The 22,304-nt window shown below is 37.8% G+C and overlaps 1 protein-coding gene across 1 annotated transcript in view; it reads left to right on the top strand.

Annotated features, from left to right (window-relative positions):
* LOC115210945 (vacuolar protein sorting-associated protein 13B-like) overlaps positions 1-22,304 on the top strand; it is a 155,149-nt gene that overhangs the window by 121,356 nt on the left and 11,489 nt on the right. The window contains 3 exon segments of the mRNA XM_029779736.2: positions 287-463; positions 5,944-6,114; positions 19,391-19,561. Of these exon segments, the coding sequence (XP_029635596.1) occupies positions 287-463; positions 5,944-6,114; positions 19,391-19,561 (519 nt within the window).

The raw sequence follows: 22,304 nt of genomic DNA, 5'->3' as shown, positions 1-22,304 counted from the left end.
CTTATTCTATTGGTCTCTTTTGCCGAACCGCTAAGTGACGGGTTTCATTCACATGTCATTAGCCAACCCAAAACTATGGTAGAAAACACTTGCTCAAGGTGCTATATAGTGGAATCGAATCTGAAAACATGATTATAAAAGAAACTTTTTAACCACCCAGTCAAGCCAGCATGTACGTATGGCTTTTCGAAATAAGGAGAATCTAATCCCAAAAGATTTTGGCATCTTTTTTATCTTACTTTCCCTCCTTTTTCGTCTACTTATTGTTTATTTATTTGATTTTCAGGAATAGTTGTTGGTTCTTTAGAAATTCTTGGGAATCCAACTGGTCTTGTGCGCAATATTGGCACAGGGGTGGCTGATCTGTTCAAGCTGCCAATCACTGGTCTAACACAAGGTCCTGGAGCTTTTCTTACCGGTGTATCCCAGGGAATGTCTTCATTGCTGAGAAATGTTACTGCAGGTATACTGTTTGAAATATTTTTTTTTCCTTTTCACTAATTGTATCTCACTGACTTGTAATAAATTTAATGTAAAAATCAATAAAAGATCATTAGCCAGCACATGATTAACAAAGAACATTAAAAATAGTGTTCGTTTAACACTTGAATAAAATGAAATGGAAATGTCTTGTAAGAGAAATGTCACAAACATCACTGTATGTGGGTTTTTTTATATATAAAGTGCTGAACATTCACATAGACACACATACACATCTACAGAGGTTTGATATGTGCCATGACCAAAACTCTGCCCTTCAGTCGTTTTTATAATTTTCTACTGCTTAAAAATAGAATGTGCGTGTGTGTGTGTGTGCACACAGTGAGTTTTGTACAGTCTCCATCTAACAGATTCACTCGGAAGCTATTGATTGGCTGATGTATAAAGTTTTATTTGCTGCAAATACTATAGGAGTCACTCAAGACCTTGAGAGTTTCATGTCAAAATATTTTATACACTCTCTGTAAAGTGTTTTGGCAATGAAACTTTTCCCTTGGTAAATCTTGTATTCTCAGCAAATTATAGCAATCAATAATCTCTGTTGTCTGTTATAGGTAGTTTGAATATCTGCACTTGGAAAGTTCCTCTCCAAAGTATAGGCTTGGGCAAGGTTTTGATAGAAGACCAGCACTAACCTGCACATGCAAGTTTCCTCTCTTCACATTGTAGATGTGGTTCAGGAGAAGAGCAAGGCTAGAGCAGTGTGACACCAACAAAGAGCTGAAGCTGAGACGAACAAAGCTCTCCATCTGATGTTCTTCTAGCAATTGTGCCAGTCTAGCATCATGGGCTCCTGAAAGGATGGAAAGTAAAGTTGACCTTCGTGGGATTTGAACTCAGACATCAGTTGGAACAAATCACCATCTGACACTCATTGACACTAAATCGAAGAGGCCAGAGAACTGAAGAAAGAAGAACAAAGAAGACACGCACCCAACACCAGAGCTGAAGACACCTCCAAAGGGGGAGGGGGCACCACGTCAAAACGGTAGAGGAGTAGGGGCCGAAACCGGACGTGGTTCCTCCTGATGATGTCTTGAGCTAATTGGATCCTATAAAGGAGCTCTTTATGGTAGCAGACCATAAAACACAGTTGTAATTCCTCCTTGACTTTAGTGAGATTTGAACTCAGACATCAGTTAGAACAACTCACCATGTGGTACTCTCATGTATTTGTGAGTGTTCTGGTGTGCAAAGGGGAGAAACCAGAGTATTTAATACATCTACTTGAAAACTTTTCCACGCGATATGAAACTCGGAGTAGCATCTGAGTTAAGCACTAACTTTGAATGAACTTGTGTGTAGTTTTAGGCTTCCCTCGTTAACTACTTTGTTACTCACTGAATTACTGAAAAACCAAGGCTGCAGATTCATCGTCTTGATGTTTTATCCTCAGAAAAATTCCTTCCTCAGCGATCATCATTTTAACATCTGTTTTGCCATGTTGACTTTGGCTGACCTCTCCTGCAATATGACAAATCCCTATGTGACCAGCCTCAGTGTCTAGCACATCAAGACATGCCCTCAATAATAGAATGACGAAAACTAACTGCTTCAACAAGCAACTTTTCATGTTTTGTTAACTTTCATATCGCGGAGTTGTTGGCGTTAGGAAGGGCATCCAGCTGTAGAAACTCTGCCAGATCAGACTGGAGCCTGGTGCAGCCTCCATGGCTTACCAGACCCCGGTCAAACCGTCCAACCCGTGCTAGCGCGGAAAACGGACGTTAAACGATGATGATGATGATGATGATGATGATGATGTGACATCATTACCCTCTGACACACATCCACACCTGCTATAATCTACAAATGCTGCAACATTAAAAATTTGTGTCATTGTGGAGATTGTAAGTGATTTGATTCACTGTACTAATGGATGTAAGGTCAGAGTGCTGGTTTACTGAATAAATAATTCATCACTACCATCATCATCCTCATCATATTCATGCTTTCATCTTCCCGTGTTTACATGATGTTGACCCTAGGCTATAAGTTCAAAAGTATTCTGTCAAACCATTATTGCACCTTAAATAAGGTACATAACTCTGCTTATCTCAATCTACATTTGAGTGATGTGGAGTAGGGATTGTGTGTGTGTGTGTGTAATGTATCAGGAATAAGATTCAGTTTACAAGAACACCAATGTAAAACATTGCAAAGTCCATCTTATACATGGTGGCTATTCATAAGGAGGACTAACAGCATTTGTTGTGGCTCTTTACACTCTGAGCTAAAGCTCTGATGAGGTTAACTTTGCCTTTCATCCATCCAATGTTGGTAAGATAAAGTACTAGTCAAGTACTGGAGTCAACTGACAAATTGCTGGCCTTGTGCCTAAATCAGAAATGATTATTGTTATTATTATTTTCTTTTTGTGACTTAGTAGTCATAAATGACAGGGTTGTGCCATAACCTTTTTTTTTTTCTAAAGAGCCTCAGAGACTAGTGAGAAATAGAGATAGATATGTTTCTTTATTAGCCACACAGGGCTGCACACAGACGGGACAAATTACAAGGTAGAGCTTTTCTTTTGGGGATAAAAAAGGTGGGTTGGTTTTCAATCAAAAGGGATCGTAAATGGAAGGAAAGAGGAAAGCAAAAAAAAAAAATAATAAAATAAAAAAAAAAAAGAGGAAAAAGAAAAAATCGATCAGTAGGGATCGTTATCACAGAAATGTCAATATGAAGTGTAAAGGGGAAGACAGGTGAGGTTTACCTGTGGAAAGAAAAGCCTACGGAAAAGACCACGGTAACCTCGGTCAATGAAGTCACATGTTATATTTTTTTACAAATAAGCTACTCTCTGTATTAATTTTTACAGTTCATAGGAGGATCATAGTCAAGGTGGCTTCGTCATTCATGACTGATATGTTGCTTTGGGAGGAAGCAGCAGAATAAGATATCCTCAGACTTGAGAGATGGTTCAATTGTTTTCAATAGAATGGATTTTGTTAAGGACTCTGAAAGGTTAAACATGAAGCAATTAATTTACAAGACTTAAGATCAATTATAACTTAATTTATTTATTTCTAATGACAGTGTTGTATTTCATCGTTCATCGTTTAGCGTCCGCTTTCCATGCTGGCATGGGTTGGACGGTGCAACTGGGGTCTGGGAAGCCAGAAGGCTGCACCAGGCCCAGTCTGATCTTGCAATGTTTCTACGGCTGGATGCCCTTCCTAATGCCAACCACTCCATGAGTGTAGTGGGTGCTTTTTACATGCCAGACGAGGCTGGCAAACGGCCACGGTCGGATGGTGCTTTTTACGAGCCACCGGCATGGAGGCCAGGCGAGGCTGGCAAACGGCCACGGTCGGATGGTGCTTTTTATGTGCCACCGGCATGGAGGCCAGGTGAGCTAATTGTTCATGATGCTTTCCTAACATCACTTTAACTCGATCATAATAATTAACAATAAATAATATCTATGTTATAAAATATCATGCATCTAATGATCTCATATGTTTCTACCATGCCTCATTTATTATACGTTTATGCATTATGAATAGAGTCATGTTGCTTTACCAGTTAGCAGAGTTGTTCTGGCATTTTATGCTCTGAGATAAAATTTTATCTTTGCCGTTCATCTTTTCTGTGGTGGTGGTCGTGGTTGTGGTGGCAGGGTGCCAGTAAATGAAGTATCTGCTGAGAGCTGAGGATGTGTGAAATTGCTAGAGTGTTGGATGAGGTGTTTGCTCTGGCTCTGTGCTCTGAGAGCAACACCTGTGACAGCACTGATGCCAAACAGTATCAGCCCTTGCCCTTTCTTTCGGACAGCATCAGTGGCATGGAAAGAGAAGGCTTGTATACATGAGCAACTGGTAGTCTTCCTTAGAGAAAAAAAAATTATGCCTGCGCTTTGGAAAGGATCTTTCCAGATGCAGATCCATGGTTTCATATGACAATATGGAAGGCTTTCAAGTTTCTCTTTGAAGTTGTTATTGTTGTTACCCTGATCTAGTAGACACAATGAAAGACATTCCATTTGTGACTATCCTGTCTTTATAGAAGTACCTAAGACTATTGTCTAATTAATGCTTACTTTTTAAAGATTTTGTGGTGTGATTTAAGGGAGATTTGCCTACTGTTTCTAAAAGTTTGAGTGATCCCTCATAAGCGGTTTCCTCTGTTGGTTTGTCTTTGTTGATGTTATTGTTGCTAGGTAGTTCTGGTTTACTCTACTAGATTAAACCAATAGTACAGAGGTAGCCTAGTCCAGCTTCCCAAGTATGCAGATATAAGACATCAAACATATTTGGTATATTATTTTAATCAAGCAACAACGTTTGATCAGCATTCTACCAGTGGCTGTGTATTCCTTGTCAGGAAACATTATTGTTGCCATTTTAGAGAAGGTATCACATTTTTGGAGAAACATTTTACTACTACATTGAGAAAGTAGAAACAGAAGAGCCATTTGTGCAAAACTGCCCATGTGAAGCTGGTCTGTTAGACTGGATGGATGCACACTCCTTATTCAGTTGATATACATTTTCTGTATTGTCTATATGTATCCTTGGAAGCAATCATCATAATCATCGTTTAACGTCCATTTTCCGCTCTAGCATGGGTTGGACGGTTCGACCGGGGTCTGGGAAGCCAGGAGGCTGCATCAGGCTCCAGTCTGATCTGGCAGTGTTTCTACAGCTGGATGCCCTTCCTAACGCCAGCCACTCTGCAAGTGTAGTGGGTGCTTTTTACGTGCCAGGGGAGTCTGGAAGCGGCCACGATCAGTTGGTGCTTTTAACGTGCAATGTAGATTAGAAACTGAACTTCTGGGGAGTAGGATTTATAACCTGGTTTTGATTCTTAATCTGACATTATTCATATCATTTATGTTTTTAAGAATGGGTAAATTCCACAACTCTTGTCTTAGTGCATTTCTTTTGATTTATCCTGTTGAAATACACTACCTTTGTGTTAAATAATTTTGGTAATAATGAAGAATTTAGTAAAATAACTTTATCATTATTATACTGGAGTTTGGTACATTAATTGGCATAAAATTTTTATGGAAGGTTTTAATTTAGTTCACATTAAGGTAGGAAGAGTGTATCAGAAATCCAGGAGCTGTCTTGGGCAGTTTGGTACCAAAGGGGTTCGTAAAACTAAACATCTTTTGATGGAATCTTCTGCTATCAAAACATCTTCAAAATTCATCATCATCATTTAGTGTCTGCTTTCTTTGCTAGCATGGGTGAGACAGTTTGATTGAAACTGGTAAGCGGGAAAGCTACACCAAGTTCCAGTCTGATTTGGTATGGTTTCTACGGCAGGACACCTTTCCTAATGCAAATTGATTTTATTTATTTTAGTTTGATGAAGCAAATAAAATATTGATTAAAATGACTTTGTGATATGATTTCTAAACACTTTTATTAAATTTGATTTATTTAAGGAAAGCTTTGAACTTACATGCTTATTTATATTTTTCTTTAGGTACACTCACCTCTATAACAAACTTTGCATCCAGTGTATCTCGAAATATGGACCGCCTCTCACTAGATGCTGGTCATCTAGAACGGCAGGAAGAAAATCGAAGAATTCGCCCAACTGGTTTATCTGATGGTCTCAAACAAGGACTAAGTGGTCTAGGAATTAGTCTACTTGGTGAGTTCTTAGCAGATTTTTTTGTTCTTTAACTCCAGGCCATCTCTGTTTGAGCAGAAATATAATGAAAAGGGTTTCCTAGTCATTACCATCCTATCTTTTATTCACATTGATTCAGGATTTTATTTTCAAAATTCCCTTCTTTTCAGTAATTCTAGCATGCCTAATAATCATGCAGGGTTGTTTCAGGTGTGGATTTTGTTTTTAATCTTTTGTATTTGATAATAATTATTAGTAATCTTCATTTCTCAGCTGTTTGTGCAGGTATTGGTCAGATGTTTTTGCAAACATTGTTTGGTTTGGTTTAAGATATCATTGCTATATTGCTACTTGGCACAATGATTTCATTTCCTAAACACTTTCTTTTAACTTTGAACTGTACATCGTCATAACATGAGGAGAATAAAAAAATAAAAGAAATCAAAAATGCTTCCTTTAAATTATGAATAAACTAGCAGTATCGCCCGGCGTTGCTCAGGTTTGTAAGGAAATAACTATAAAACATTTTTAGAGAGTTATAGCCAAAAATAGCAAAAAAATGGAAAAAAATATGGTAAATTTTTTTTTAGTTAAAAAGGTGGAGTTGCGTCCCCTAGACAGTTTGCGGTTTGTGTTTCTGATTCTCGACCCCATGTTGAATTTATCGATTTTTTTCAGAACTGGGGGAACTTTTAAAAATTTTCGCTGCGTTAGTTTTGAATTATGACATTGGGCTATGTGTGTGTCAAGTTTCATCAGAATCGGTTGAAAGCCGTGGTCAGGGTGAGGGTACAAGCAAACAGACACACAGAAACACGCACAGACAAACTGCCGTTTATATATAGAGAGATAATCGCTTAGATTATCAGTAAAAAGTAATACTAGAATTAATAAGCATGAGTTTCAGAAAGAAGAAAGAAACATGTCTGTATTTCATCAATCATTTCCATCATTCTAAGTTCACCTGTGATTTAAACATTTAGTATTCATAATATCAATTGGGTTAGGATGGAATATTTTCATACAATTCATATTAGGTTGAAACAAATGAATTTTCTCCTCTGAAAAGGTAGTATCTACAAGACCAGGTGTATTGAGTTTGCATAAATAGTAGTGTCTTTACAGTGGCCGTATTTGGTTAATTTGAATGCTAAAAAGTTAAGTATCCTCAGTTCAAATATGAACGATGAAAGTAATTAATTTGTTGTTATTTAGATCCTAATCAGTTCTGACTGTGCACCTGTGATTAAAGGTGTGCCAACTGTGATTGTTTAATCATTCTTTTAGGCTTTATGTATTCAAAACTGCAGTGTATCTGTTTTAAGATGGTTGGGTTTGATTTGAGGGAGATGATCATCATTGTTGTTGTCGTCGTTTAACGTCCATCTTCTATGCAAGCAAGGGTAGGACAGTTGAACTTGCAGAAGAGGAGGAACCTGCAGAAGAGGAGGTAAAGGAAGACATGGGAAAAATTACTGAAGGCTAATCTCAAGAGTCTGAACTTGATGAAGGAGATGACAAAGAACTGCAACAGGTGGTAAGATGCTGAAATAGAAAAGAGCAAACAAGCATAGAAAATTGGATGCAAAATAGTGGTGGCAGTGGTTGTTGCACCGGTACCTCTGTACAAGTTTTTACTGTAAAAGGTCCTTATGTCTAATTGTGCTAGTTGACACCTCTCACTTGCAAATAAAACTGAAGACCTGTGCCTCATTTTATGTAAGTTTTAAGTAACATTGAATATCTTCAAAGAGATCCTTGTTAGTAGCCTAGGACTGAACAGGCTGTGTCATTAACCCTATTTAATTTTATTTAAACTAGTAAAAGGTGTTTTTTTCCTAATATATTAGATTGTATTTCCATTTAACTACAGGTTGTTTGCCAGAAAGAGGATAACGTGAAGATATTTATGATGAACTTTTAGTTTGGTGATGATAAAAATCATCATGAAAGGTTATCAAGTGTCTGTACATAGATGTATTGTTAACCCTTTCGTTACTGTATTTATTTTGAGATGCTCTGTGTTTCTTTCAATTACTTTAAATATAGAAAAGAATTTAGTAAAATAACCTAGTTATCATTCAGCTAGTGTTAGGAACATAAATTGTGACTAAGGTTTGATGGAAGATTTTAATTCAAAACTTATGAAAACAAGACATTTGTACTCAGAGCCAGAGCCGGTTTCAGCCGGGTTGGTAACGAAAGGGTTAAACCTGCTTTTTGACTTGTGCATGTCAACTGATGTGCCTTGTGTGATGTTAGATCCACAACATCTGTTGAGTTTAATATCAAGTCAGATAAATCACTTAGAATTTGATAAAACCAAAGATGTCTTGATCTGATAACACATCATCTAATAAATTTTTTATGTGAATGTTATGGTTGGTTGGTGCCAGTGACATTTTCTGGAAACTTCATGTCATAATTATTGAAATCACTTACACTTAAACTTCTCATTTTTTTTTCCATATTTATATTTTGATTGCATTAATTTTTTTCTCATGTAGACATTGCTGACTTCATCTTAATTTTGATGACAAAACTATGTCTCTCTTTGTTTGAAACATTGTAGTATATTCAATATGTAGATTAGTTCAGTTTCATTTTGTCACAAACAGACCAAGGGATTACATAACAAAAATAGCAACGGCAGTAAAGTCTGTCCTAGTAAATCTGTTCTCCCTTCTCTCTTTCTGTCTCTGAATTTCATCTTAAATATGTAAAATGTTTTCCTTTTTAGGATTTTTCATATAAGTTTTGTCTGTTAATTCTGTCATTAGAATGAAATATTAAAAATACTAAGACCCCTATCAGATTTTGAATAAACCATATCATGTTTCATTGTTGTTTAATAAGGTGGCGAGCTGGCAGAAACGTTAGCGCGCCGGGCGAAATGCTTATCGTTACGTTCTGAGTTCAAATTCCGCCGAGGTCGACTTCGCCTTTCGTCCTTTCGGGGTCGATAAATAAAGTACCAGTTATGCACTGGGGTCGATGTAATCGACTTAATAAAGAAAAATGTTGCAGCGCCCCAGCATGACCACAGCCCGTGAGCTGAAACTAGATAAAATAAAATAAAATAAAAAAAGGTTAGCCTTGATTGAGCATATTGATAGCCAAAGGTGTCTGGTCTTGATTTTTTTTTTTTACTTAGACATAATGTATTCTAAGATGGTAGGTTTGATTTGATGGTACTTCGCTGCTATTTCTATAGATTGAATGACTATATGTATTGGCTCACATTGGTTCTATTGTTGGTGTTGGTGTTGTTGCTGTTGCTTATTTTCCTCAAACCATTTTTGGCAACACTTAGTGTGAAAAGTAGAAGCAAACGGCTGGATTGTTGTTGCTGTGTTAACCCTTTCGTTACTGTATTTATTTTGAGATGCTCTGTATTTCTTTCAATTACTCTAAATATAACAAATACTTTAGTAAACTAACTTTGTTATTATTAAGCTAGTGTTAGGAACATAAATTGTGATTAAGGTTTGGTGAAAGATTTTAATTCAAAACTTATAAAAACAGACATTTGTACCACAGAGCCAGAGCCAGTTTCAGCCAGGTTGGTAATGAAAGGGTTATCTTAGTATGGCAAAACATTATTTAACTGCTGATAGACATAATATCCTGTGTTAATTAACAGTGGGGAAACAGCTGTTCAGCACATGAATATTAATAACAAGAGGAAAGCAAATGCTCAGGACATGGCTAAATATTGAATGTGGAGAAATCAAACTTTTTGAAGAAAACTTTGAAATGATAATATATTTTATAAAGTACTTATGCAAAGTACGAAAGGTTAGTTAAAGTTTTGACAAAGGAGCATGCCAGCTATCATCTTCATCAACATCATCAGCATTTTGTGACTGTTTTTCCATACCTACATTGATTAAATACATCTTGTCTAACACTGTGCCTCATCACTTGTTGAGGTTTCTTCTGTAAGGACCAAGCTTTCTGACATCAACTTTCATCATCTCTTGTATATTTTTTGGTCTTCCTCGCACATAAGTTTCTTCCAGCTGGATAGTTCGGTTTTCTTTACCCAATTATTATCCTTCATATGTATCAAGTATCCATACCAGTGCAGCCCACTCTCTTGCACACATGTTTCTACTAGCTTGTTCTTCTTTTCTGCTCTCTCTATCTGATTCCTCTTACAACCTGTTTTCCTCTTGTTTGTTTATGCTTTATTGTTCATGTGTTTCTTTCCAGCCTTTACACATCCTTCGTGTACAATTCTGTGTTTCACTCCCATCTATTGTCACACTTTATACTCAAGCATTATTAAGCCTACTCTTCACTCAGAGAAAGAGAGAGTCCTTTTGTTGCCGCCAGCAGAGGCTCTCTGAACTGCTTCCTTCCATTCTTATTCTGGCTACAATACTTTCACAACACCCATCTCACCTGTTGATTATGTCACCAAGATAACAGAAGCTATAAAATATTTCTGCCTTTGAAAGAATTAATTTCATGGTGCTAACTACTCTTTTGTGTTACCTGCATATGGAATTATTTCCGTCAGCTTGCCTGTCATCTCACTCTATCTCTCATGAACATATAGTTTACATTGGATACCCAGTGTAGAAGATATACTTTTTGGCATATCAAGAGTAGCCACTTTCTCGATTGCAGAAGAATGTATTCCTCTGTGTTAAGACTTGATAAAGTTCACTTTTATACTTTTGGAATCTAGGCTCTGCTTCCATGTTTGGAACTTTTCCTCAAACTCTTTGACTGACCTGACTATGGGAACTAGATTGTCAGCATAGAAAAGTTTTCACAGATGACCTGTTTTGAAATCCTCTATTTACAGCTTGGAGAATTGTGGAATAAACGAAGTGCTGAAAAAATAGTTATCTGATAAATTCTTTATTGAACTAATTTCTAATTCACACCTTGCTTCTGGCACCTTTGTACATAGCTCGCCTGACTTTCACAAGCCATTCTTTTACACTGGTTTTTTTAGTGTCCCACAACCACAGAGCATAGAACCTTATCAAAAGTCTTCTCCAGGTCAATAAATGCTAGTTTTAGAGGCTGACTCTCTGCTAAGATTTTCTCCTTTAGTTGCCCAATTGTCACATGAAGAAGACATTATTATTGTCACATCCTGGGACAGTTCTAACTGCATTTTGTCTAAGCTTATTTACTTCCTAATTAGCCATGTTCTTACTTTTCCTGTTACTTTCACAACTTGCTCCATTAATTTGATATTTCTGTTATTACAAATTTTCATGAGCATCATTTTTGCTAATGTAACAGTTAATGATACTGCTTTGCCATTCATTAAAGATAACACCTCCCAGTGCTACACTAATTATTTTCACCATCTACATTCTTCACATCCTCAATAGCTCTTTTAACCATAGACTGGTCAACAGACATTGGCGTTACTGTAATTCTTCTTGACTGGCTTCCGTGCTGGTGGCACGTAAAATGCACCAATCCGACCGTGGCCGTTGCCAGCCTCGCCTGGCACCTGTGCAGGTGGCATGTAATAAGCACCCACTACACTCGCGGAGTGGTTGGCGTTAGGAAGGGCATCCAGCTGTAGAAACTCTGCCAGTTCAGACTGGAGCCTGGTGCAGCCCCTGGCTTCCCAGACCCCGGTCGAACCGTCCAACCCGTGCTAGCGCGGAAAACGGACGTTTAAACGATGATGATGATTGTCCTTATTCATCAGCATCTTGTAGTATTTCCAAGTCTCTTTTTTCAAGGCATTAGCAAGTAATTGACTATCATTACATACACATAACACCCCAAGAATGTCGAACCTTTTACATTTAGTGTAACATAGCCATAGTGTGTACATCAGAATAGCCATTGCCATGTTTTCCAACATGTCCATTAAAGGCACCGTCCATGATAGCCAAGTTGCTATCATCTGTTATTGAGGTGTTCTGAAAGATGTTACCATAGAAATGGTCTTTTGCTCATCTGTCATTCCTGAATGTGGTGCATATACAGGAGGAAGCACTCCGTCGGTTACGACGACGAGGGTTCCGGTTGATCCGATCAACGGAACAGCCTGCTCGTGAAATTAACGTGTAAGTGGCTGAGCACTCCACAGACATGTGTACCCTTAATGTAGTTCTCGGGGATATTCAGCATGACACAGAGATTGACAAGGCCGGCCCTTCGAAATACAGGTACAACAGAAACAGGAAGTAAGAGTGAGAGAAAGTTGTGGTGAAAGAGTACAGCAGGGATCACCACCATCTCCTGCCAGAGCCTCGTGGAGCTTTTTTAGGTGTTTTCGCTCAATAAACACTCACAACGCCCGGTCTGGGAATCGAAACCGCGATCCTACGACTGCAAGTCCGCTGCCCTGACCACTGGGCCATTGCGCCTCCACAGTGCATATACAAAGATCACTGAAGTCTTGCTTATGACTAGTCTAAGATTAATTATTCTGTTAACCACTCTGAATACTTCAATCATTTTATCCATTTTTCTGTCAAAAATATGCCTACTTCACCAATTCCAGATGTGTTACCTTCCCAGAAAAATGTTCATGTTCTTCCAGTTCATGGGAAGTCTGGCTGAGAGATTCCTTTCCATATTCCCTCATGAATACTACTTGTGTCTACCTGCCATTGTTTGAGAATTGTTACAATCTCTCTTGATTTCACTTTCATCTTATCAACGTTTAGTCTCTAACAGTAAAGATTTTCTGGTGGAGTTTTGACTGTTTGATATTCATTTTCTGTATCTAAAAGGAAGAGAGCTGTTGATATAATTTTATGTTTGAGAGGTTCTCAGACATGATCAGATATTCCTAACGGTCTATCTATCTACCATGCACAGAATTATCTTTGTACTAGCAGTATCGCCTGGTGTTGCTTGGGTTTGTTTCAACCCTTTAGAATTGGAATTTTTGAAAAGTAAAAATTGTGCATTATGTAGCTTGTTATTCTCTTTAAGTGAATATTTTTCTGGTTGAAATACACCGAAAAATGGCGACACAGCAGTCAAAAAATTATAAAAAATAGGGATTTTCATAGAAAAAAAGCACCTTTTTGATGTAAATAATTTTTGGTGTTAACATGGTCCGATTTGAATTTTTTCTTCTACGGAAGGAAGAGCAAGCGTTCTTCTATCATACTCTCAATTTTGGTCAACTTGCACCACGCGGTCTCGGAGGAAATAGTGTTAGTTGAAGGCTACCAAACCTGCCATACACAAACAACTTTAGCTTTATATATATATAGAGATGTATCAATTCTGTAGATGTAATTTGAGTTTAAGTTTGATTTGACTGATGTGTTTTAGGCCCGTTTTTCACAGCTGGATGTCCTTTCTATTACTTCACAGCATAGACTGAATGAATTTAATTTTGCCATTTGTACTATAGAGAAGCTGTTTGGTTAGACTGCATTGATTTTTATTCAGAGTTGTTGCTCTCGTAGATAGGCCATTTCCACTGCAGCTGATAGAGTTCACATCTCTCCTATGCAGAAATGTATTCTAAGTTACTCTTCTAGATAAGTTACTTTCTCTTCTTTATGTCATACAAATTTTATATCAGCCCTTACTCTTTTACTCTTTTACTTGTTTCAGTCATTTGACTGCGGCCCTGCTGGAGCACCGCCTTTTAATCAAGCAAATTGACCCCGGGACTTATTCTTTTGTAAGCCCAGTACTTATTCTATCGGTCTCTTTTGCCGAACCGCTAAGTAACGGGGACATAAACACACCAGCATCGGTTGTCATGCAATGCTAGGGGGACAAACACAGACACACAAACACATGCACGCATATATATATATACATATATACGACGGGCTTCTTTCAGTTTCCGTCTACCAAATCCACTCACAAGGCTTTGGTCAGCCAGAGGCTATAGTAGAAGACACTTGCCCAAGGTGCCATGCAGTGGAACTGAACCCGGAACCATGTGGTTGGTAGACAAGCTACTTACCACACAGCCACTCCTACGCCTATGTATTGCAGTTTTTCTTTGCATTTTGAATTCAAATTTCATTGAAGTCAACTTTGTCAAATTTGCTTGTGAATGACACCTGAATTTTTTTTTTTTTTTTGCTGGGTTATTGTTTTCTGAGGGAGATTTTTGAATTGTCCAACATTTTAGCAGGGTTGCCTTCAATTGTTGCATATATTAATGACATAGATGCAAACTTGAGGGATGTTACAGTGTTGAAATATGTAGATGACATCAAGCTGTATCTTGAAATAAAAAGAATAGATCCTCTGTGCTATAGATCTTTCATGCAACCAGACCTGGACACAATGCAGCAATGAATCTCAGACTGGCAACTCAAGTGCTAGCGGTGGACAAGTGCACCATGCACTTTGGGAAGAAAAACCCAGCCTTTACATACTCCCTCAGCAACACCAATCTCGAGAAGTCTTCTAGTAAACATGATCTGGGTATTATTGTAAACAGTGATCTGTGTTGGACAGGCTGAGGGTGTCCTAGCATCACTCAGTAAGACCTTTGTCAGCCTCTCTCCAGCTATCTGTTTAGAACTGTATATGACAATGGTACATCCACACTTAGAATTTGTATCACCAGCCTGGAGCCCTATCTTACTCAGCATATACCTCTCCTGGAAACTTCAGAAACATGCAGCAAAACAAATACTCACCGTCAGGTATCTTTCATAGTCAGAATGTCTTGCTTCCCTGGGCACGGACACATTGAAGCTCAGATGTCTGGCAACTGACTTGGTAGACACCCACAAGATTATCCACCATCTTTCCAAAAACCTTGGGCACCTTTTTGAATTCCATGTGTCAAACACTCATGGACATGCTCGCAAAATCAAAAAACAACACAGTACATATGACTTTCGGAAACATTTTTCACGCTCAGAATTGTTGAAGCATGGAATAAACTACCTGCATCAGTTGTTGGCTGTCAAGACACTACATCCTTCAAAACATCCATGCTTCTTGAAATCCACCAACAGTACACCTGGTGGCTTTTTTTTTTTAGTTGTAGTGCACCTGAGCACTGTATACAACATTTTCTTTCATATATCATATCTGTGTCAATGTCTTTCCATAGGTCTCATAGCAGGGATCAATACTGTTTAGGGTACCCATAGTAAGGGGAGGGTAGAAATATGGCGGTCTTACAGAAGTATGGTGGGTTTGTTTGGAGTATATGAATTCCTATACAGTTCATGGTTCTGGTACTTCTGTGATATCCCATCTTTCCCTAGTGTAGGTAAGATATGCTATTTAACTAATACTGAACTGAGCAGAGTATTTACCAACTGGTTGAGGTTCTCCTGGAACAGATGCAGTTTTCCCTGACTATCCATTATAGTTGCAAAGAGATGGCTAGGAAGGGGACTGTCTCTATTGTACTGAATAAGGGATGGGGTCTCATGGTACTAAGCAGATACAATTAGTTAGGAGGATCAGAAAAGAGGTTTCTTCATTGCTTATTTTAAGTAAAGATAAGCCAAAGGGTTCATAGTGGGCGGGGACGAGGTATCATTCACTTGATCATTCATGATTTTGTTCCCGAGCATACATTCAATTTCTTGATGTTAAAGGGGAAACTAAATGATAAGCAAAGTAGCTAGTTGTAAAATCTCAAGAAGAGATCAGAGTAGTAACCATACTAACCAGTAAAGTTAATCGCCACATCAAAGTGGCTGTTCCATGTTACTACTATTTTAACCCCAGGCAGATCTTCTACCAGCTGGTTATCAGCACAGCACTGCACCCTCATCATCATCATTATCATCATCATTGTTTTGATTCTAGTAAAATATCCTTATGATAAAAATAAATTATTTGCTTAGCATAAATTTAGTACTAACTCCAGCCTCCATAAAAAGAGGGTAATAGATAATAGATCATGTTTGTGGGTCACCAATTACCAACTGAAATGAATCTTCAGATGAAGCTGCCAAAAGAGAGACATACCATAAAAACCCATGTAATTTGCGCACCTGTGTAATTTATGCAGATGATTTTCAGGATAAAATTTATTAAAAAAGGCTTCTACTCATGTAAAATTCACACCCAAAAGTTTTCAGAATTGCCTATATAGCCAGGCGAAAAAGGTTTTCAATTTAGTTGTATTTAGCATAATTTTACTTACTTATGATTAGATTTTATTAAATTTTCATTAAATAACAATAATTTCTGTTTAACAGGTATTACATTGAAAGCTATTAAATCACAAAGTGTTTGTGTTGTTTCTAATAAACTTTATTTTACATTTCTTGGCCACAAGAGTTTATGTCGGATCTTTAGCATACTGCTGTATGTCTTCTCCAATCATGATCACAGGAAAAGTTGTTGATAAGAATTACCAACAAAAACAAAGCTGATAAATACGCACAGGTGTTGCAAATTAAGTTTAATTACCAATAAACATCAGCTTGGATGACACTTTACTCAACCGACAGAGGAAGGTGACCGATCAAACTGATTATGTAAACAGAATTCTTTTCCGCCTATTCTTGTCAGAACCTTTGATATGGAGTATCGAAATTTTAATCCCTTTCACACTTATAAAATGTCAAGCAAACTTTAAAATTTGTCATTACTGTTATTGTCAGTGTGGGTAGAACTTATGAATCATTTACTGTGAAGGAGAAATTAAATATGTTGAATATACTAGGCGCAGGAGTGGCTGTGTGGTAAGTAGCTTGCTTACCAACCACATGGTTCCGGGTTCAGTCCCACTGCGTGGCATCTTGGGCAAGTGTCTTCTGCTATAGCCCCGGGCCGACCAATGCCTTGTGAGTGGATTTGGTAGACGGAAACTGAAAGATGCCTGTCGTATATATGTATATATATATATGTGTGTGTTTGTGTGTCTGTGTTTGTCCCCCTAGTATTACTTGACAACCGATGCTGGTGTGTTTACGTCCCCGTCACTTAGCGGTTTGGCAAAAGAGACCGATAGAATAAGTACTGGGCTCACAAATAATAAGTCCCGGGGTCGATTTGCTCGACTAAAGGCGGTGCTCCAGCATGGCCGCAGTCAAATGACTGAAACAAGTAAAAGAGTAAAAGAGTATACATTTGAACATGGCAGTAGAGCTGCAAGAAGGCATTTTAATAAAGCTAATGTTTGAAATTGGCATAAACAGTACGGCAAACTTAAAACTGTGCCTAGTAATAAACAGACAAAAATAAAAACATACAATCAAGATTATCCATAGCATTACATTTTTTTCAGTCAGAAGTATCCGTATCATTATGTATGTCAATGGTGCTTCATTGCGATAGGTAGAAACTGCGAGCAATGTAAAATATGGCCCAGACTGTGTTTTACCAGCATGGACATCAGACTTCAACAAGTAGTTAACCAGTTAATGGTTTTAGTAAATTTATACAGAAAATGTAAGCATTATACTGCTCAGCTTCATTATATATTTAAGTCACTATTTTTTCTGTAAAAACCTATTCTGACATTGAATGAATCAACTTCTGGTATGAATGTTTATGTTTTTACAACAAAAAGAATTCCCCCCCCCCCCCCACCAAAAAAAAAGAAAAATTGTGGAATGATCTACTCATGTAATTTACACACCCCATAGAGTTTATTTTTTATTTTTGTGAAAAAGTGTGTAAATTACAAGGGTTTTTACAGTATGTAAGGAGTGAGTTAGAGAGAGCCTTAATAACAGTAATAATAATTCTCCACTAGCTTAGACTAGTTCTGGCTTCCTTGAGAAGCAGGGAATAATATGCCATATCCATTGAACCACCATTATTGATTACTCACCTCCTGAATTAATCTTCTGGAGAAGTCACTGAGAAACAAGTCACTGATAGAGATATGAACAGATAGGCGGGAAACAAACAGATAGAGAAACAGCAAGGGAGTTATCATGCTAGGGCCAAAGCTGTCAAGAATAGGGTTATAGTGGGAAGGTAAAGTTAATATGACTGTGGGCCAGCTGGATACTTTTTCTAGCATTTGTAAACTACAGTTTTATAGTTTAAAAAATAATATAACATGATTAATTAGCTTGGCATTTATCTCATAAGATTCTGTAAGCAATTTGGGGGTGCACCTTTCTGATGGCTGTGAGCTTACTGGATACTTCTGATAATGTTTTTTAAACTATGATTTTACTATTATAGATTACAATATCCAGTTTGTCCTTCCTTTTTTAAAGATAGAGGAATAGTCTGAGAGAGACTTGCCTGCTATCTCTGCTAGGTCGAGCTCATTACATCTTTTTTTCTCTTTTTACTTGTTTCAGTCATTTGACTGCGGCCATACTGGAGCACCGCTTTTAGTCGAGCAGATCGACCCTGGGACTTATTCTTTGTAAGCCCAGTACTTATTCTATCGGTCTCTTTTGCCGAACCGCTAAGTGACGGGGACGTAAACACACCAGCATCGGTTGTCAGGCAATGCTAGGGGGACAAACACAGACACACAAACATATACACACACACACACACACACATATATATATATATATATATATATATATATATATATATACATATATACGACAGGCTTCTTTCAGTTTCCATCTACCAAATCCACTCACAAGGCATTGGTCGGCCCAGGGCTATAGCAGAAGACACTTGCCCAAGATGCCACGCAGTGGGACTGAACCCGTAACCATGTGGTTGGTTAGCAAGCTACTTCACACACAGCCACTCCTGCGCATATTTACTTTTACGGTGTGGACATTGCAGATTTCATAGATTTACTTCATCCTTATCCTAAGCCAAAGTAAACTGTTGATGTTTGTGGGAGATTACTTTTATTGAGCAGACTGAGTGGGGAGGGAGGAGAGGTTGGAGGGATGTCAGATTTTATTACAGCCTTTGTTCTTTGAAACTTTGTTGCAGCTTTTTCTTTACCGGTCGTTGTTGTTGATGAAATCTGGGTAGGACCTGATTAAACCAACCTATAATGAAAGGAGTTCAAGTCATAGCTATCACCTCCTTTTTTCAGGCATTGTCTATCTGAGACTACGTTATCTAAAGCATTCTTAGATAAAGCTGGTGGCACGTAAAAAGCACCCACTACACTCTCGGAGTGGTTGGCATTAGGAAGGGCATCCAGCTGTAGAAACTCTGCCAAATCAAGATTGGAGCCTAGTGCAGCCATCTGGTTCGCCAGCCCTCAGTCAAAATCGTCCAACCCATGCTAGCATGGAATGCGGACATTAAATGACGACGACGACGATGACGATTTGAAGACAATAAGTTGTGACTTGAGTGGAATTTTGCTGCTATTTTTGAGCATATCAAGTGACTCTGTAGAGGCTTTATCATTGACTTGTTTTCTCCCATTTGTTGCTTATGTATGCTATTGTGGTTGTTTCTGTTGCAGGTGCTATTGCAGGGATTGCTGACCAACCAATTCAAGGTGTTTTGTCCTCGCAGCTACTCAGCGACAATTCATTAGCAAGCGGATTTGTAACTGGAGTCGGTAAAGGGCTAGTTGGTGTTGTTACTAAACCAATTGGAGGTGCAGCAGAGTTCCTTTCACAGACTGGTCAAGGTAAGCATCTTCTATTTCAAGCTTCAGTGGTCAACAGTGGGTTAGGAAATTTTTGCTGTATGTTATAAACAAAGCGTTTATTCCAACGGTATGGAAATATCCAAATTATTAACTACTTCACCCATGTATAAATAAGTTTTAGTGCCGGTGGCACATAAAAAGCACCTACTACACTCTCGGAGTGGTTGGTGTTAGGAAGGGCATCCAGCTGTAGAAACACTGCCAAATCAAGATCGGAGCCTGGTGCAACCCTCTGGTTCGCCAGCCCTCAGTCAAAATCGTCCAACCCATAGTAGCATGGAATGTGGACGTTAAACGATGATGATGATGATTCCAATGTGTTTTTCCTTCTTAAAGCTTATACAACATGGTTTTAAGGAGAGTTGACTGCTATTTTTAGTAAGTCAAGTGACTATGCAGAGACTTACTTCCTTGATCAGGAAACAAATCAGAAATATAATATGCTGTTTAGCTTCTATTTTCTTAAAAATCAAATGTCAGAAAAGATTAGATCTACATGCGGAAAAATTGCCCTCTGGGTAGTTTTCTGCCAGTCATTATCTAAGGGTGTGTGTGCATGCATTCATGTATGCATGTATTAGATAATAAAACGAATGGTTTATACCTGATAGCTTATATATATTGTGTACCATAGAACATATTGATAAATTCTTTTGTCCAACACTGCTATGCCGATTGTAAACAATTCTTCTATACAATATGTATACAGATATAAAAAGTGGGTAGCAGCTGTGTGTACATTGCATCTCTTTGCGGAGTCTTTATCAGCAGCTATGTGCCACTTTCAAATATCCTGAGATAGCAGTAATTTGATGTTCAATTATGCTGTTATGAAAGTGTTAAATATGCGAATTAGTCTATCCAGTTTACTTTAACTTGTAATATTACTGGGTTTATAAGGGATGTGTTTGTGAATATTTAAGGCGGTGCAAAGCTGTCAACTAAGACTCCAAAAACGAGTCAATATATACATCAACTTATTTCTCCTTTTTATGTCCATACACATATTTTAACAACAAATTGTTTACAATTGTTGCAATACTGTGTGTTGGTTAAAAATCCTACAGATACAGTCTATAGTACATTATAATAAGGAAACAAAACCTGGTTAACTCACCTATAATTTTTTTTATATATAAATGAAGATTATGTGTGTGTGTATGTATGTATGCATGTATGTATGTATGTATGTATGTATGTATGTATGTATGTGTGTATGTATGTATGTATGTCCTCATCATTCATTTAACATCAATTACTAGTGAATGTTACAAGTGGTACCTTTCTAGTCTTGATGTTTAGTTGCAGGTATTTTTAAATGCCCAGTCTAATATCCTTCCAGATGTTGATATTAGCACTAACATTGCTAATGCAATTTGGGATATGCTCTTATTGATTGTAGATTTCCATATCTTCCAAATTCTACGAACATATTCCTTTGTCACTAACTTTATACACAACACTATTGTCTGCAATATTTTTTATCAATTCTGAGATATTTGTAGCAGAGACACTGATATCCATATTCCTCACCTGTCATGGGTAACACAAATTTTTCTCTTCCCTGCAAGTCCTGTCATGTAGTATCTGGATATTCGTAACAAGTCTGCCAGGGTGAAAGGCATTACAGACAAGTTGTCACTCTAGAATATTTCTGGTGATAACTAGATTCTGTTTGTGACTGTAACAGTGGATTCTGTCCATTTGTTAGCTGTGTTGACTGTATTGTTGTTAGTTTTTTAATGACATCAACTGTAGCAGATGGCACCTTTGCAAGGCATAGTGATTCTACTATCTATGAATGGACAAGATGTCAGATCCTTCTTATAATCTAAGCATACAGTCAGTAGACTTTAACAAAAATGCTTAATTTTCTTGAGAACAACTTTATTGATAAGGAGCTGTTTGGTACAGGCACAACCCCAGACTCTCTTCTTTCTTCCTGTCTGCTTATCAGTTACCAAATGTTTTTGTTTTCCAATGATGTTGGATAAATAGATTACAGGAATCTGTGTACATCATCATTATCATTTAAGCAGTTTATACATAACTTTTAAGCATGCTATTGCTTTATGGGCCTGCAGTTTTTTTGTCACATGTGTCTCTTGGTTCTTATGTATAAATATTTGTGCAACTGTTAACCAGTGTAGCACTTCAAGTTCAGTGTCCCTTGTTCTTTTGATCATGTTGATCAGAGCTTCTCTCCAAAACCTAAATTTCCTATACCAATAGTTGACTACCAGTCTTTATTAGGTGATATTCCATTTGGTAGTTTTTGCAACAACTGTTTGGTGAAATTTCACTGGTGATGTTTTAGAGAAACATTTGCTCTGCACTCTTTTTATGTTTCATTTAACCACATTGCACATGGTTGTGATGTTGATTTATATTCTAGATTTGCCACTCAGGTGATTCTAATCATCCTGGGGAGGTGCCTTTACGTACCTATTTCTTTATTATCCACAAGGGGCTAAACACAGAGGGGACAAACAAGGACAGACGTAGGTATTAAGTCGATTACATTGACCCCAGTGCGTAACTGGTACTTAATTTATCGACCCCGAAAGGATGAAAGGCAAAGTCGACCTCGGCGGAATTTGAACTCGCAACGTAATGCAGACGAAATACCGCCAAGCATTTCGCCCGGCATGCTAACATTTCTGCCAGCTCACCGCCCTAGGTGCCTTTACATACCTTGGTGGGATGACCTTTCATGTTGTGA

This window comes from Octopus sinensis, linkage group LG4 (genome assembly GCF_006345805.1).
Source record: "Octopus sinensis linkage group LG4, ASM634580v1, whole genome shotgun sequence".
Lineage (NCBI taxonomy): Eukaryota > Metazoa > Mollusca > Cephalopoda > Octopoda > Octopodidae > Octopus > Octopus sinensis.
The sequence above is the reverse complement of the archived record's forward strand: the minus strand, read 5'-3'. Positions and strand labels throughout refer to the sequence as shown.